Here is a 16709-nt window from a genome sequence, read left to right as displayed (position 1 = left end):
GCTATGTTCTGACCTTATGGCACACGGGTTTAAATTAGTAGGTCTGTAAAGTAACTTCGGCTCATTTGACCGAGCTAGTGGTATTTCTAGACTACTTCTTTGTTTACATCTTTTCCAACTTCTATGTGGGGTCGATGTTTCTGGTCAGCTTTCTCCATCTACCTCTGTCCCACACCTCATCACCGGTTAATCCCTTTGATCGAAGGTCATCCTTAATACAGTCCATCCACCTTCGCTTTGGTCTCCCTCTCCTTCTCGTTCCCTGTACCTTCATTTCCATCACTCTCCTCCCAATATACTGGTCATCTCTTCTCATGACATGACCGTACCACCTCAGTCTACTTTCTTGGATCTTATCTGATAGTTTTCTAACTCCTGTGGTCGCTTAAGGGGACCGCCCTAGCATTAATTTCATTCTGATTATATTCACTGACCATAGTTGTTTTGGCAAATTTTTCATGACCGGATGCCTTTCCTGCTGCCAACCCTCCCCAATTTATACCCGGGCTTGGGACCGGCACCAAGGTGAGGCTGCCCTGCCCCTCTCAGTGGCTGGGTTAGTGGTATTTCTAGACTGTTAGAAAAAAAAATCGGAAATCCTCCGTAAAAGTACATTGTTTTCACCCGTATTTTAGTAAAATACAGGCGACCGTAATTTTACCTTACTTTGTTATTATCTTTTACGGGTTTGAGACCGTAATATCAATCATTTACATCAATATACCCGTTTTTGAAATCCTGGGATAAATGATGCCAGACATTTACAGTTTTTTTAATTCAAATTTTTAACAGTGTATGTTATGTTTCATGATAATGTATTTATGTATTGGTCCAATAAAATTGGGTCAGTATCGTCAACACATTTCTTCATAGTAGGCCGGATCAAGGTCATACAGATAAGTTCCATCTTTGCATTTAGTTATTCCCGAAAGTTTCTCCATGAATTCCGGGTTGGTGATTAGCCAGGCCATGTCACAGCCGCACAGCAACGGGTTATCTGCCAAAGGGAGAAAATGTTACCGTGATTTAGTAAAGAAATATTGGAAGGGAAAATTATTAAATAACCAGTTAAATTTAATCAATTATATATATACACACATATATATACATATATATATATATATATATATATATATATATATATATATATATATATATATATATATATATATATATATATATATATATAATATTTAGTTTTTTGATAGAGTAGATCATCATTGGTTGCTGGGTATAATCATAAGATTAACTTGCTGTATGTTTGTACATGACCTTGCGTGAAAGCGGTCCTTAAGTATTGTAGTAGGGTGTTTAAAGGTTTAAAGGCCACGTATGAATTGCAAGAGGCAAGGGAGAGTGACAATGCCCTAAAGACTGACCATATATATGATCAGCGCCCAAGCCCCCTCGCCACCCAAGTTAGGACCAGGGAGTGCTAGACAATGGCTGCTGATGACTTGGCAGATAGACCTATAGGCTCCCCAAAACCCCCATCCTTAGCTCACAAGAATGAAATAAGGTTCCGGGTGTAGGCCTTTGGATATAATCCTACCGATAGAAACGAATAGATTCGTGTGGAGTATCAGAGATTGAGATGCCATAAATGGTTCTTTTCGGTACTCCCTCAGTTGCTCTCTGTTCTTTATTCTACACCTGACCCTATTTTCTCGTTGTTCTTACTCTTTTAACTTTTTAGTGTCCAGTTTTCATCTCTGAGAACAAATTATTTGGGCGAACCCCAAGAAAATCTAACAATGTGATTCTGTGATCTTTAAAATATTTTACTTCAATAATTGTCTAATCCGTACCATCGCAAATGGCGGTAGGATGCATTTTCCGACACTAGGAACGTTGTGTACTGTAATGAGCTCTTCTGCCAAGATTCATACATTCTCTTTCAATTTTTGTATAAGGGCTAGTAGCGTAGTAAGAGAAACTATTCGCTGGATGGACGTGGGCAGGTTTGTTACCCAGGTACATGCGGTCTCACACACACAAAATCTATTTATAGGAAAACATTACATTGTATTTTATCTATATAATAAAAAAAATTGCGTTTATTAACTTGTGTCTTGACTATTTTAACCAGTTTTTCTTGGAGGGCCATCGCGTAATTTCATTTTGATTTTGAAAGAATGGCTAAGACAGCCTGGTTTGAATGTAGCTCCTAGAAGTAAGAAAGTCCACAAAAGAGTAAAAGAATGAACTTGATTATCCAGTCATATATTTCCTAAAATCCAAGAGTGATTATTGCATTTCATTTCAGAGTTTCCAAATATTTTTGCATTTTTTTTAATTTCACCGTCATAAATTGTATATGGAACCATTGTAGTTCTGATGAGAAATGAAGTAAAAGAGTGGTTCCAAACACGCGTCGCCACCAAATATTAAACTTAAAAAACAAACATAAGTGCAGTTTTGGTCTTTTCCTGAAACCGGAGATATATTATCTACGATTTTGAGATATCAGTAAGACTATATATCAATTTTAAACGCAGGGACATATCCAAAAAGCTTGAGGGTACACTCGGGCACACTATTTTATCTTATTTATCTTCCTCTTGTCTTTATGGAGTTTTTATAGTTTGTATATGAAAGATCTATTGTAATTTTACTGTTCTTAAATTATTTCCTTTTCATTTTTCATTACTTCTCTTGTAGTTTATTTTTTTACTTGTTTCCTTTCCTCGCTGGACAATTTTCCCTGTTGGAGCCCTTGGTCTTATATCATCTTGCTGGTCTGACATACATCTAGGGTTGTACTTTAGCAAGGGATGATAATATAATATGCGTATGTAAATACACTTATTTTTTTATATAATTCTATTCACAAAAATAGTAGAGAACTTACGGTTAATCGAGATATAAGTCGTTTTTTCGAACACTGGCCTCCAGACATCCTCATACAGTTGTTCAAATTGGTTCACATCCACTTCTATTTCGAAAGTGATACCTGTTGGATACAAAGAAAATTGTTTATCATTTAGCGCTATTGTGTAGAATAATTCGAAATACATTGCTATTTCAATGGGTTTAAGGGTTTAAAGGCCACTCATGAATGACAGAGGCAAGGCATAGGGACATTGCCTTGTCAAGCAGGCCAATGCCCTATAAATATTTGACAAGCGCCCGAGCCCCCTCTCCACCCATGTTATGACCAAGGATGGCCAGGCTACGGCTGCTGATGACTCGGCAGATAGACTTATAGGCTCCCCCAAACCCGCCATCCTTAGCTCACAATGATAGTGAGGTTGGAGCGACCAAAGAAACTAACAAGTTTGAGCGGGACTGGAACCCGTCTGGCGCTCAGCAGCCAGCCAGGGACGTTATTTTCAGCAATATTTAGCATCATTATTCATTTAGATTTTTACGTCATTTATACAGATTATTTCAGATTGCTTTGGTATTTATATTGTCAATAAATGTTATGTGAATAATACTCCATAATTAGTTGGTATTCATTCAGTATTTTCGTCAAATGCTATTTTTTTTTCTCCACTCACTTCCTTGCTTCCATCTTATCGTCTAACCTATTTGAACTTTGATTTCCTAGTGCAAATGTGGAATTTTCCCCTAGTTACATGTAAGAGCTTAAAGACTTCACCAGACCTGCGGTAGGCCATGCCTTCCAATTCCATAAATCAACTAGAAAAGCACTCCGAGAGCACAGACCTCTGCCCAAGCAGCTTATTTCGCGAAACCAGCTTGCCTTTCCTAGAAATAATTTAGATCGTAGGCGTATTAGAAATCGGTGACAATCACGTGCAACTTGGGGTTAAGGTTAATTCGGTCAACCTTTTACTCGACCTTCACCATGACCTTTGCCTTAGGACTTTCAAAATTGAATCACTTCCACTTCTCAACATAACAATTAAAACCTGAAAGTTGCACTTCTATATGGGTAAAATTGTGGCCAGAAAGTTGTTCACAAACAAACAAACGGACAAACAGGGGCGAAAACATAACCTCCCAAGTTCGTTGGCGGAGGTAATGAATTCAAGGTTGTGGAGAGAAGTGGCTCATTGTCAGCTGAAAGAGTGCATATGGATAATGAAACAACAGAGACATTGAGGCAAACAGAGGCCCCTGAGGAGAGAGTCTTCAATTAAAGCACTTTCTCTATTGCATTCCTTCCTAGATGAAAGTGAAAGCAAGTAGTACTAAAAATAGTCAGGTTCACTATGTAATTTCGCCATAATGTTCTAGAGTACCAAATCTACATTTTTGGAAGCTTTATTGTATAAGCAAGAAAACAATGATTCCATTTGCCTTGCTACTTATATGGTCGCCATGTTAGGTTTTATAAAATGGCTGCCATAAAAGATATTTTAGTTAATATCTCAACTCCTAAATAACAAATATGGTTTTCACAGATAAACCACCATTTTCAGGACAAAGGAATCCAATAGTGATAAAATAGATAATCTAGATTCAACTACAAACTTATTTAACTGAAATATCCTGTTATAATGAATATTTTGCAAGTAATCAAACATGAACGTTCCGCTAAATTAGTGTCCATTAAAACCCAACAGGCTCCCTATGACAAAAATGGGTTTAATCTTTATTATTTTTATACTCTTGTGTCTTCGTCATTTTGACACTACTGCTCTGGCAACGATTTGTTCAGGACAGCCTAAGTTCTTTGTTATTCAAGAACTTTTGGCAGAAGAACAGTCTGTTTTACACTGGCAGCTGATCATCTTACTGATAACTTTTGGAGCTAGAAGGGCTTCTGTAATGGTTTGTTTCAACTGGCCATTGAATTTTTCGTGGTAGCCATCCTACAGGGAATCCAACTGAAGATCATGCAGCGCGATGTTGGCCTGTCCCAACACTGGCTTAGATATGGACTCTTAGGACATGGTGGCAAAGGGCTACAAAGGTATTAGGTGGCTTGCCCCTTTCTGCCTTGTACTTGCAGAAGAGATGCCATCGCAGTTTGGAGATGATCTTGATGTAGATGCCACTGAGGGTGTAGGCTGTACAAACAATGAAGCCAGAATGGTCAACATTGTTTGTCACTTCTGCCTCTATTAAAAGCATCTGCTGAGAGCTGATTACATTTCTTTCTTCCTTAATGTAGCCATGCACCCAGCCAGGCTCCTTTCCTTTTATGAGAGAATTGTCCTCTGTGTCCAGCACTAGTGAATGCATTGAAGGCTGGCAAGGAATTTGCTATTTCTACCCCTGTGGCTGTCGATATTGGGTCTATCCCATATCTCCAGATGCCACAGAAATGGACATGCTCTTCAGCATGACATCATTGTTTGCCATGACTTATGCTAGGAGATCTGTGTCTGGGGAGAAGAAACCCATTTGTGTGACCAATGGGTTTCACTGTGATGCCTTGTACTTGCAGAAGAGATGCCATCGCAGTCTGGAGATGATCTTGTGTAGATACCATTAAGGGAGTAGGCTGTGCAAACAAAGAAGCCAGAATGGCCAACATAGTTTCGGTCACTTCTGCCTCTATTGAAAACATCTGCCAGGTTCCTTTCCTTTAATGAGAGAATTGTCCAATGTGTTCAGCGCCAGTGAATGCATTGAAGGCTGGGAAATACTTTGATATTTCTGCCCCTATGGCTCATCATATTGGCTCTATCCCCATAACCCCAGAGGCCACAGAAATCGATGTGTTCTTTAGCATGACATCTTAGCAAGCAAGCTATGACTAATGCTAGGAGATCTGTGTTTGGGGAGCAGAAACACATTTGTGTAACCAGTGGGTTTCACTGTGACGCCAGATCAGCATGTTAGATAAATATTGTATCTTCTTCTCCATGATTATTATCATGGAATAGCAAGTCTTTATTGTTTCTGTTATGCCATGAAGAATTAGGTGGCCACCCTTTTGTGTGATGTACTGTTGTACTTAGTCTTTGCAGTAAGATAGTATGTCAGACCAGTCTTTGTCTTGTTTTATGAAAGAAATCTGTTCATTAGGATGTCTTTTGTATTTATGTCATCTCTGACCTAATACGGGATTGGTGCTCATACTTGCTCTCTTATATCTGTATTACTCTTCAGAGAGTCATCTATGCATGCCAAACACAAGGATAGTTTCATCATAATCTCATTTGAGGGACATCAGCGTGTCAGTTAAGCATTCACATGGTGGCTTTTACTGTCACTGTGGTTGCTAGTTTCATACCTATCTTATGTAGAAGACCCATTCTATTTAAGCGGGCTAACGTGCGATTTGGACATCTGGTGTGATGTCCATCCCATCTTTGGGCTGGTAATCTTCTTGTGGAGTTTGTACTGTTGCTATCACTTCGAGGAAGTGGGCCAACTTCGATTGTCAAGGCACGGCATGATTGTACCATATAGAACAAAAATGGCTCTTGGTGTCAGAGTAAAATCTTGGTTCCAAATGACCTCTTTCTTATTCATGTTTCAGCTGGACCTAACCATACCATCAGTCTGCCAATCAAGTCCTTGGTTTTCTTTAGATCCAAAAGTCTTGTCTGGGAGTTTTACTGTATTTTTCATATTTGCTGACATGAAAAGCTTGTGGTTCTCTACTGGTGCTCATGGGCTGACATCTCCATTGATTCATTTTGACATGTAGTCTTCATACAGTTTTGATGAGTCACATCAGCATTCAAGGTCGTTGGTACATTTCCATCATTGATGTAGGCATGATTGATCACATTATGTATCTTGCCACCTTCGGTACCAAATGAGTTTTCATATTTCAGTTTAAATGCCTTGATTGTTTCATTGCATCATGATGTTCTGGCAGTCTGTGATTGTTGTTCGGTCAATAACTTTAGTCCACCTTTGAGTTCCATGCTGTCAATAGGTCCTATCATGATCCATCAGGTTGTGATATACAATTCATCTGGACCTTCATAGATGTTACAGGGGACCTCTTTGATGTTTGTATCCTTGACTCTCTTGATAAAGTTTGCAGTGCATTTGTGCATTTCCCTACCACCTGTGTTCCTCTTTAGATTGTGTGCATGATGTCCTTTTCATCACCATAACGCTCCATTGAAGAATAAACCATGCTTTCCTTGTATTCCTCTTGGGAATAGAGAACAGCTGGCTTCCTTTAATTCTTGAAAAGAGATTTTCAGATATGGCATGGCATTGAAGATCTTTTCTTACAGCTACTTACTATTGAATGTAGGTACAAGGTTTTCCAAGCCTTCTGTGATAAGTATATCTTCCATAAGGAGGTATGCTTGGTTCTGTGTTTAGACATCAATAAGGTTAATCCGGTTGAGCATATTTGCGTGCTATAGAAAGGGTTCTGCTTCTACTGGTTCTGGCTTCTCGGTATCCATGGAAAACATGCTTTGCTGTTCAGCAGGTTTTGTGGAAGATAATATTGATTGAATGTAAGTCTTGTTTTTACCGTGTCATCATTGGATCTTTCAACATCTTTAGGAGATTTCCCAGCATTGACTGTCCTCAACTGATAGAGCTTCTTAGCATCATCTTTCTCACAGAAGAAACATAGTTCTTTATCCACTAGACATGTACGAATCTTGTGAATTGTGTTGAAGAGCCAATTATTGGTGGGCCTAATTTGTCCATTTCAGTGTTTCCTCTTTTCTAGTCCTGTTTCTTTGGCTGTGTGGTGGCGAGTAGCTAATGCGTGTGCATCATGGTCTTGGACATGCTGGATTTGGTCTTCAATGGTTGCATTTGCATAGCAAATATAATGATAGACTGCCTGTTGCTATCAAAGGAGAAATTTTATCCAGGTAGTTTAAAACTGGTATGATTAAAGGAATGGTTTTCATACAGAACTGTCACGATTAAAGGAGTGATTTTATGCATAATTTATCAAAAACTGACAACTTTTCTGGTACAGCCCAGTAACATAAAAGCTGATATACCCTTAAATTTGCACACTTTGGTGTAAATTTAACATTTCCTTCTATGCTTAAACTAGATAGGTCTGTTACTTGTCCAAAGGAATAGGCAACCCTTTTGGCTGATGTATTTGCTAGTAAGTATAGGAATAATTTCTTGTCGGTAGTTGAGAACTGTCACAAATATAGGAATAATTCCATTTTGATAGTCTAGAACAGCTGGGATGAATGAAATAAATTTATCTTGGTAATGTAGAAATGTTATTATTGAAAGAATGATTTTCGCTTGGGTTGTGGTGGCCAATTGGAAACGTCCCTTCCTGGCGATCTGCCGGACTTGTGTTCGAGATATGCTTAAACTTGATTGTTTCTTGTAGTGTCTGCAACCTCACCATCCTTGTGACCTTGTGAGCTAAGGAGGGGGCGTTTTGAGGGAGCCCATAGGTCTACCTGCTGAGCTATCAGCAGCCATTGCCTGGCCTTCTTTGTTCATAGCTAGGGTTGAGAGGGGACTTGGGGGCTAATCATATGTATATATGGTTAGTCTCTAGGACATTGCCCTGCTAGCTAGGGCACTGTCACTGACCCCTGCCTCTAACAATCATGAGCGGCTTTTAAGCCTAGTTTAAACTGTCGCAATGAATAGAATCATTCTATCTTGGAAGTTTTGAGTTGTCATAATTGAAGCAATAAATCTATTTAGATAGTTTAGAACTGTCAAGATTAAAGGAGTAATTTTATCTTAGTAGTTTAAACCTTTTGGAATTAAATGAGTAGTTTCATCTTGGTAGTTTAGAACTGTCTAGTGAAAGGAATGAATTTGTCTTGGTAGTTTAGAACTGTCCAGTGAAAGAAATGAATTTGTCTTGGTAGTTTAGAACTGTCCAGTGAAAGGATTGAATATTTGTCTTGGTCGTTTAGAACTGTCCAGTGAAAGGAATGAATTTGTCTTGGTAGTTTAGAACTGTCCAGTGAAATGAATGAATTTGTCTTGGTAGTTTAGAACTGTCCAGTGAAATGAATGAATTTGTCTTGGTAGTTTAGAACTGTCCAGTGAAATGAATGAATTTGTCTTGGTAGTTTAGAACTGTCCAGTGAAAGGATTGAATATTTGTCTTGGTAGTTTAGAACTGTCCAGTGAAAGGAATGAATTTGTCTTGGTAGTTTAGAACTGTAAAGTGAAAGGAATGAATTTGTGTTGGTAGTTTAAATCTGTCCAGTGAAAGGAATGAGTTTGTCTTGGTAATTTAGAACTGTCCAGTGAAAGGAATGAATTTGTCTTGGTAGTTTAAAATTGCCCAGTGAAAGGAAGGAATTTGTCTTGGTAGTTTCAAACTGTCCAGTGAAAGGAATGAATTTGTCATGGTAGTTTAGAACTGTCCAGTGAAAGGAATGAATTTGTAATGGTAGTTTAGAACTGTCCAGTGAAAGGAATGAATATGTGTTGGTAGTTTAGAGCTGTCCAGTGAAAGGAATGAATTTGTGTTGGTAGTTTAAAACTGTCCAGTGAATGGAATGAATTTGTCTAGGTAGTTTCAAACTGTCCAGTGAAAGGAATGAATTTGTCTTGGTACTTTAGAACTGTTCAGTGAAAGGAATGAATTTGTCTTGGAAGTTTAGAACTGTCTGAGGAAAGGAATGAATTAATCTTGGTAATTTAATACTGTTCCAGGAAAGGAATGAATTTATGTTGGTAGTTTAGAACTGTCCAGGGAAAGGAATGAATTTGTTTTGGTAGTTTAGAACTGTCCAGTGAAAGGATTGAATTTGTCTTGGTAGTTTAGAACTGTCCAGTGAAAGGAATAAATTTGTCTTGGTAGTTTAGAACTGTCCAAGGAAAGGAATGAGTTTGTTGGTAGTTTAGAACTGTCTAAGGAAAGGAATGAGTTTATCTTGGTAATACAAAACTGTCTAAGGAAAGGAGTGAATTTGTCTCGGTAGTTTAGAACTGGCCAAGGAAAGGAATGAATTAATCTTAGTAGTTTAAAAGTGCCCAAGGAAAGGAGTGAATTTGTCTTGGTAGTTTAAGACTGTCCAAGGAAAGGAATGAATTTCTCTTGGTAATTTGGAACAAAGGAAAGGAATGTATTCATCTTAGTAATTTAGAACTGTCGTGATTAAAGGAATCATTTGATATTGATAGTTTAAAACTATCACATTTAAAGGAATTGTTTTATATTCATAGTTTATCAATGCCGTGGTTAAAGAAATTATTAATTAAAGGCGTCATTATATCTTTGGGTGTTATGGCATTGCATCGCCCACTTACCGTTAATGGCTCCTTGGGTGATGTTACTCAACTTATTGTAACTCAGGAGCAAGGCTGAGTAAGAAGGGTCGAGGTCAACCGCTCCTTCTTGTAAAGAAGTCAGCTCGTTGTGTACCAAATCGACGTATCTCAGTTGGGGTCCTCTTGAAAAGGTTCCTGGAATTGAAGAGAAAAATAACATATGTCCTTGCAGTTAGAGAGAAAATTAATAAACGTCCGTTGAATTGAAGACTTGTAAATGTAGACTCAAAATTGAAAAGAAGAGCTGTGAAGGACACATGACTTTAAGAAAATTTAAGTTTGCCTTAAAAGCATGCGGTTGAATTGAAAAGAAGAGCTGTAAAGGCCCTCGGAAGAGAAAAGAAAACTTATAAATCCCTCTGGAAAGAAAAGTAAACCTTGTAAATTCTCTTAGAATGTTAATACCATTCTTGCAAGAGTCAATGAAATTAAAGAAATATCATAGATATCCCGGAAATTAATCTAGATGTTTATTATGATGATGTTTATATCTGTAAATGAATTGATCGCAGAAATTAGTACTTTATAAATGTTTATGTTGTTATTATTATTATCATATTTATTATGATGATATTTTACGTTAGGAGGTTTGACACTTTTCCAAAGTTCCTCTTTAACTGTGCTGATTCATTATTACTATGATTAAGATTGAAGAATAGAATCCTTTCTGATAACATTGACTACAGCCGTCGCAGAGATTCAGGGCGAAATAAGGTCCTTCCCCTTATGACATCATAGCCAATCATGTTGTCTCCTGCTGATGACGTCATAGCCAATCATGTTGTCTCCTGTTGATGACGTCATAGCCAAACTTCTAATATAGTAGTGGTCACAACACATTATAAATTAGTAGAGTTGGAAATTTGTAACGGGATGTATTGTGACATCTGCTAACGTGGGGGACAGTATCATTGGCTATGACGTTATCAAAAGGGGAGGTTTATTTCGCCTGGAATCTTTGCAGTGACTTTAGATATTGTAAGGCCCATACTATAGATCTAGGAAGATCCTGATGATCTCGCTTAATGTTTTAGCATATGTATTCGACATTTATTATATATATATATATATATATATATATATATATATATATATATATGTGTGTATATATATATATATATATATATATATATATATGTATGTATATATATATACATATATGTGTGTGTGTATATATTCTTTAATTCAATGCTCATGACCTTTAAGATCTCAGAACTATTATTATTATAGTCGATGTTACTATTATTATTATTATGATTAGTATTATTATTGTTATTATCATTATTTTGATTATCATTATTATTATTATTATTATTACTATTATCATTATCATAAATGCCACTGAGGAAGACATTATTTCCAGTGAAACCGGCGTGAAAGAGGTTCTACTACCGAATTATTATTATTATTATTATTATTATTATTATTATTATTATTATTACTACTACTACAACTGCCGCGGCCATATTTAGCTATCTTTACTGAATAGAAAACCCTTATATGAAGAAATGACTGATTTTCCTGGTTCGCACTTAATTTGTTATTACTTCCTACACACCCCAGCTTTTTTGAAAAGAGAGTATTGGAACAGTGAATTAGCAGCCTATCCTTTGAGTTCGTATTTTATTTATGCATAAGTAACCGAACGAAAGGTTTTCTAGTAGTCGAAACGGTTTGTCTAAACATCAATTACAATATTTTTTTTTCTTTTTTTACTTTAAATTGCCCGTTTCAATCATCAAAATACGACTCAAGGATACCGTATTCTTTTAAGAAATGGTAAAATATTAGTATGAAATTATTTCAATAGCAACTGAGAAGTAATTGAAGGCATGGGGTTTTATCAACTAATGATCTTTGGATTTCTGACTCAAATGTTAGAATCTTAAGACTACCTGTTAATATTTCTTCAAGTTCACACGAAGCGCAGCTGAAGATCTGAAGTTCGGGAACATCTTGGAGAAATCGGCTGGAATGTGACCAATGGGATTATTGTCGAGATGGACATCCATTAGGGTCTGGGAAACGATGTTTGACGAGATTGCGAGTTTATTTTCACGTAGGTTCAAACTCTCTAGGTGTCTATACTGCGGTATTTCTTCAAAGGGGAAATACGTCAGCTCATTTGACTGGAGGTCAATGTTTCCGAGCGAAAGGACGCTACCAACAAAAGCATTTAGTTCTACCTTCTCCAGAACCCCATTCGTGATGGCGAAAGATTGGAATGTCTTCTCGCCGAAAATGCCCGCGCTCAGGGTACGTATGTTAGTATTTCCATCCATTATGAATTTCATTAAATGATTTGTTGGGAAATCTTTCTCGAAAATAGATATGAGTTCATTTTCGCTCGTCACGTTGGAGCAATCTATATCTCTGAAATTACCCTGATAGATGATACACGAGCAGGGGTAGATTTCCTCTGGTTCAGGGCAATAGGGAGATGAAGCGACAACCTTTCCCTTCGTTTCGGGTTCGGTGCCTGTAGTGCGTCCACTGACATTTGACCCGGACGAGGTCGCAACCAAAACCAGAATCAGACACTCGATGAGGTTGCTAGAAAATGTCATTATTGGATTATTCTTCTGTGTAACCTTGCACACAGTCAAATTGTGGTAGATTTGCCTTTTCGACGGTAAAAAAAATTTAAACTGAGACTACACGTCTCAGGGGAAGCTTTATAAATACTCAGGCCTGATGATAAAGCTGCTGATAAACTACTCCATGGCATTTTATCTTTAGACAAATTGTGGTATAATTTCCCAAAGTGACTGATTTATTCAATAGGCTCAGATAAGGAGCAGAATCTACCAAAACGAAAAGCGAAGAAGTTTACAGAAAACTGGAAGAATTGTAAACATCTGGTCTTATTAAATAGCTAAATAAATATCCGAAGAGTCTTTATTCCCAACCCAAAAGTAATTTCAAGATCTTATTTTGTGCTTGACAGTAATTTAAAAACCTATGACCTTCCTTCAAAAGTAATTGTAATTCCATATTTCGATCCTAAAATGGTTTTAAAAGCCTCTAACTGTTGTCTTAAAGTAATTGAAAAACCATTAATGTCCTCCTCGAAAAATATTCAAAATCCCCTACCAAGAGCTATTTTTGAAAAATCACAACTTCTCCCCAAAAATAGTTTCAAAACCCATAAGCCTTTCTCAGTAATGATTGAAAAACGTGTAACTATCACCCATAACTTATTGTATAACCGCCCAAAAAGTCCCTATGTCCTTTCCCTCCAAAACAATAATGCTTATGGTGGCCTATTGGAAACGTCCCTGCCTGGCGTTCTGCCGGACTGGGGTTCTATCCCTGTTCAAGCTCGATAATTTCTTGTAGTGTCTGCAAACTCACCATCGTTGTGAGCTAAGGATGGGGAGCTTGGGGGAGCCTATAGGTCTACCTGTTGAGTCACCAGCAGTCATTACATGGCCCTCTCTGGTCCTACCTTATATGGAGAGGGGTCTTAGCCGCTGATCATATGTATATATGGTCAGTCTCTAGGGCATTGTCCTGCTATATAGGGCAATGTCACTGTCTCTTGCCTCTGTCAATCATGCGCGGGTTTTAAACAACTTAGCAAAGCGAAGGGTCTCTGGTATACTATTTATCACCCAAGTAGGCCCAAGTCTTCCAGCTCTCAAGATATGTATAGAAACATGACCAGCACTTATCACGGGCTATTCTTCCCAGGATATTACGAAGGGACGGTTTTAAGTCGCCTCCATCTACCCTTCGTCGTTAGCTCATCTACACGAGTCCCTTATCCTCCTTTATTTCTAAAACCAGCGAGTTCATCTCTGAACATTTTATTAGCTTCTCTCTTCAACCTATTATGTATGTATATTTTTTTTTCACCACAACTGACTTGAGTGCAATTCCTATTACACTATATCTAACATATTCAATTCCTCAGGTCACATCTTTTATTGGTCATTCTACCGTGAGTCCTGATATCCAGTCATTAGGCACTGTATCTTCATTACATATTCCTCAAAAAGTCCAGTAAGTAACATTTACTTTGAAATTCGAAAGCTCGTAACCGCAGAATGAAAATAATTAAACAGCCAGCAACCCTTCATTAAAAGTAATGTAGAAGTCCATATCTTCTCACCAAAAGAAATTAGAAAATTATCTAAAATCTTGTAACTCCTGCTAAAAGTAATCTAAAATGTCGTAACCCAACCCAGAAATATTTCAAATATAATTCCACAGTAGAAATAGTTCAGAAGCCTACATCCCTCCCATAATATATAACAACAACGCTGAACCATTTTATTATTATTATTATTATTATTATTATTATTACTTGCTAAGCTACAACCCTAGTTGGAAAAGCAGAATGCTATAAGCCCAGGGGCTCCAACAGGGAAAATAGCCCAGTGAGGAAAGGAAACAAGGAAATAATAAAATATTTTAGGAACAGTTACAACATTAAAATAAATATTTCCTATATAAACTATGAAATTTTACCAAAACAAGAGGAAGAGAAATAAGATAGAATAGCGTGCCCGAGTGTACCCTCAAGCAAGAGAACTTTAACCCAAGACAGTGGAAGACCATGGTACAGAGGTTAGGGCACTAACCGAGACTAGAGAACAACGGTTTGATTTCGGAGTGTCGATTTCCTCAAGATAAGTTTGAAAGCCGACAATTCTCTCCAAAATAGTTAAAAAAAAAACCATAAACTTTCCATACACAAGTTTTAAAGTCTCATACTTTCAAGGAAAATATAAAACCCAACAACCCCTTTGCCACAAAAAATAATTGAAAAGCCCATAACCCTTCCATACGAATAGTATAAAAGGTCTTAATGGTACAAAAATGGTTTAAAAACCATTATCCCAGCTACTTTAAAACCCAAAATGTTCCCAAGATCTGATTTACAATCCATAACCCATTTCCAAAAATCTTTTTAAAAAACCAAGATTAAATCATAGCCTATGTCTTTCACCCGGAAATTATTTGAAACCTCATAACCTCTCCCCAAAAGTATTTTAAAAGACTTTACAAAATTATCCACAATCCCATAACTCATCTTTTGTTAATCTTGTACAGTCCATAAAACTTCCTCAAAATAACTGAAAATCTATCAGTTTCCCAAAATCATTTTAAGGTGTTAAACATATTCCCAAAATCATTATAAATCCCGTAACTTATCCCCTAAATAATATGCTATAGTTTCTTAATAGAACTAATTTTCAGGAGCTCTTTACAGCTCCCAGAAAAAAATTGAAACGTAAACAACACACTATAAAAAATAAGTAAAATATTGGATGCGTGTGTGGACATATCTATCTAAATATTGAGCCCTTATTTTTGACGGGTCTTTTACAGTATTTACTTTATAATCACTATACAATTAGCACCACGTTAAATTTATTAGTTGAAGAAATATATATATATATATATATATATATATATATATATATATATATATATATATATATATATATATATATATATATGGGTGTGTGTGTGTGTATCTGGAAGTACTAAAAAGGAAGAAGTCTGGGAATGAATGCCATAGAGTACTGGGAATGAGCCCTTGAGTTCCATATGTTTACACTTCTGCAAGTAAGACAACAGCTGGTTATCACAAAATCTTTCTCACCATAATGAAGATAAAGGTCACACGAGACAGAGCTTTGTATCAAGTCTTTTCATAATTTCTCGTGCTGTAAATGATATCAAAACTGATACTTTCCAGTGGTCCATGAAAGTTGCACAGTTAGAATCAAAAGAACGCCGACACTCGGGGGAAATCTTTCGTCAGATGTCTCTAGCGTTTCCATGCTTATGGTGTTGCTCTTCTTACTACTACTATGAAATGGGCGGAGGCCTCTCCAACCTTAGAGAATCAAAGACAGTAAAGGGGTGTTTTTGCTAGTGAAAGCATTAAACTTTGACGTTTAGAATATCCACGGCAAATACTGAATACACACATTTACACACACACACACACACACACACATATATATATATATATATATATATATATATATATATATATATATATTTATATATGAATATATATATATATATATATATATATATATATATATATGTATATATATATATATATATATATATATATATATATATATATATATATATATATATCATGAATCCGCGAAATCATGTAGAAATTATTGGAGTATCGCAGCTAAACAATTCCTTCCGTTAACAGCTACATTAGATTATTTTGACATTGGTCTTGTTCTAGTCATCGATGAAAGAAAAAGTACTTTCAAATATGGTTCGATGTAAAATGATAATAAAAAAAACACCATACATGAGTTATACCAGCCTATATGGCATTTACACAGAGAGAGAGAGAGAGAGAGAGAGAGAGAGAGAGAGAGAGAGAGAGAGAGAGAGAGAGAGAGAGATGTGGCCTGAATACATCGTTTTTAATATATTTGTAGTACGTTGGTCAAAATTCGCCCGTAACTATTTGAGTTAGGTTGGTGACAAACAAATAGACAGAGGTGAAAGCATGACCTCATTGGCGGAGGTTATAATAATAATAATAATAATAATAATAATAATAATAATAATTGGACCAAAACGTAAATTTTGAGAAAGTT

At 36.6% G+C, this 16709-nt stretch overlaps 2 protein-coding genes across 3 annotated transcripts in view; one reads left to right on the top strand and one right to left on the bottom strand.

The window, feature by feature from the left end:
- LOC137627408 (protein FAM185A) overlaps positions 1 to 16709 on the top strand; it is a 558433-nt gene that overhangs the window by 455981 nt on the left and 85743 nt on the right. The gene's annotated exons all lie outside the window — the stretch shown is intronic.
- LOC137627203 (oplophorus-luciferin 2-monooxygenase non-catalytic subunit-like) lies at positions 855 to 12734 on the bottom strand. The gene is given in 5 exon segments (XM_068358283.1): positions 855 to 997; positions 2852 to 2953; positions 10099 to 10254; positions 12015 to 12080; positions 12083 to 12734. Coding segments are annotated over 5 exon segments (1071 nt in total). The 5' UTR covers positions 12687 to 12734.

The sequence above is a fragment of the Palaemon carinicauda genome, chromosome 35 (assembly GCF_036898095.1).
Source record: "Palaemon carinicauda isolate YSFRI2023 chromosome 35, ASM3689809v2, whole genome shotgun sequence".
In the NCBI taxonomy this organism is placed as follows: Eukaryota; Metazoa; Arthropoda; class Malacostraca; order Decapoda; family Palaemonidae; genus Palaemon; species Palaemon carinicauda.
This window is presented reverse-complemented; position numbering and strand designations above follow the sequence as displayed.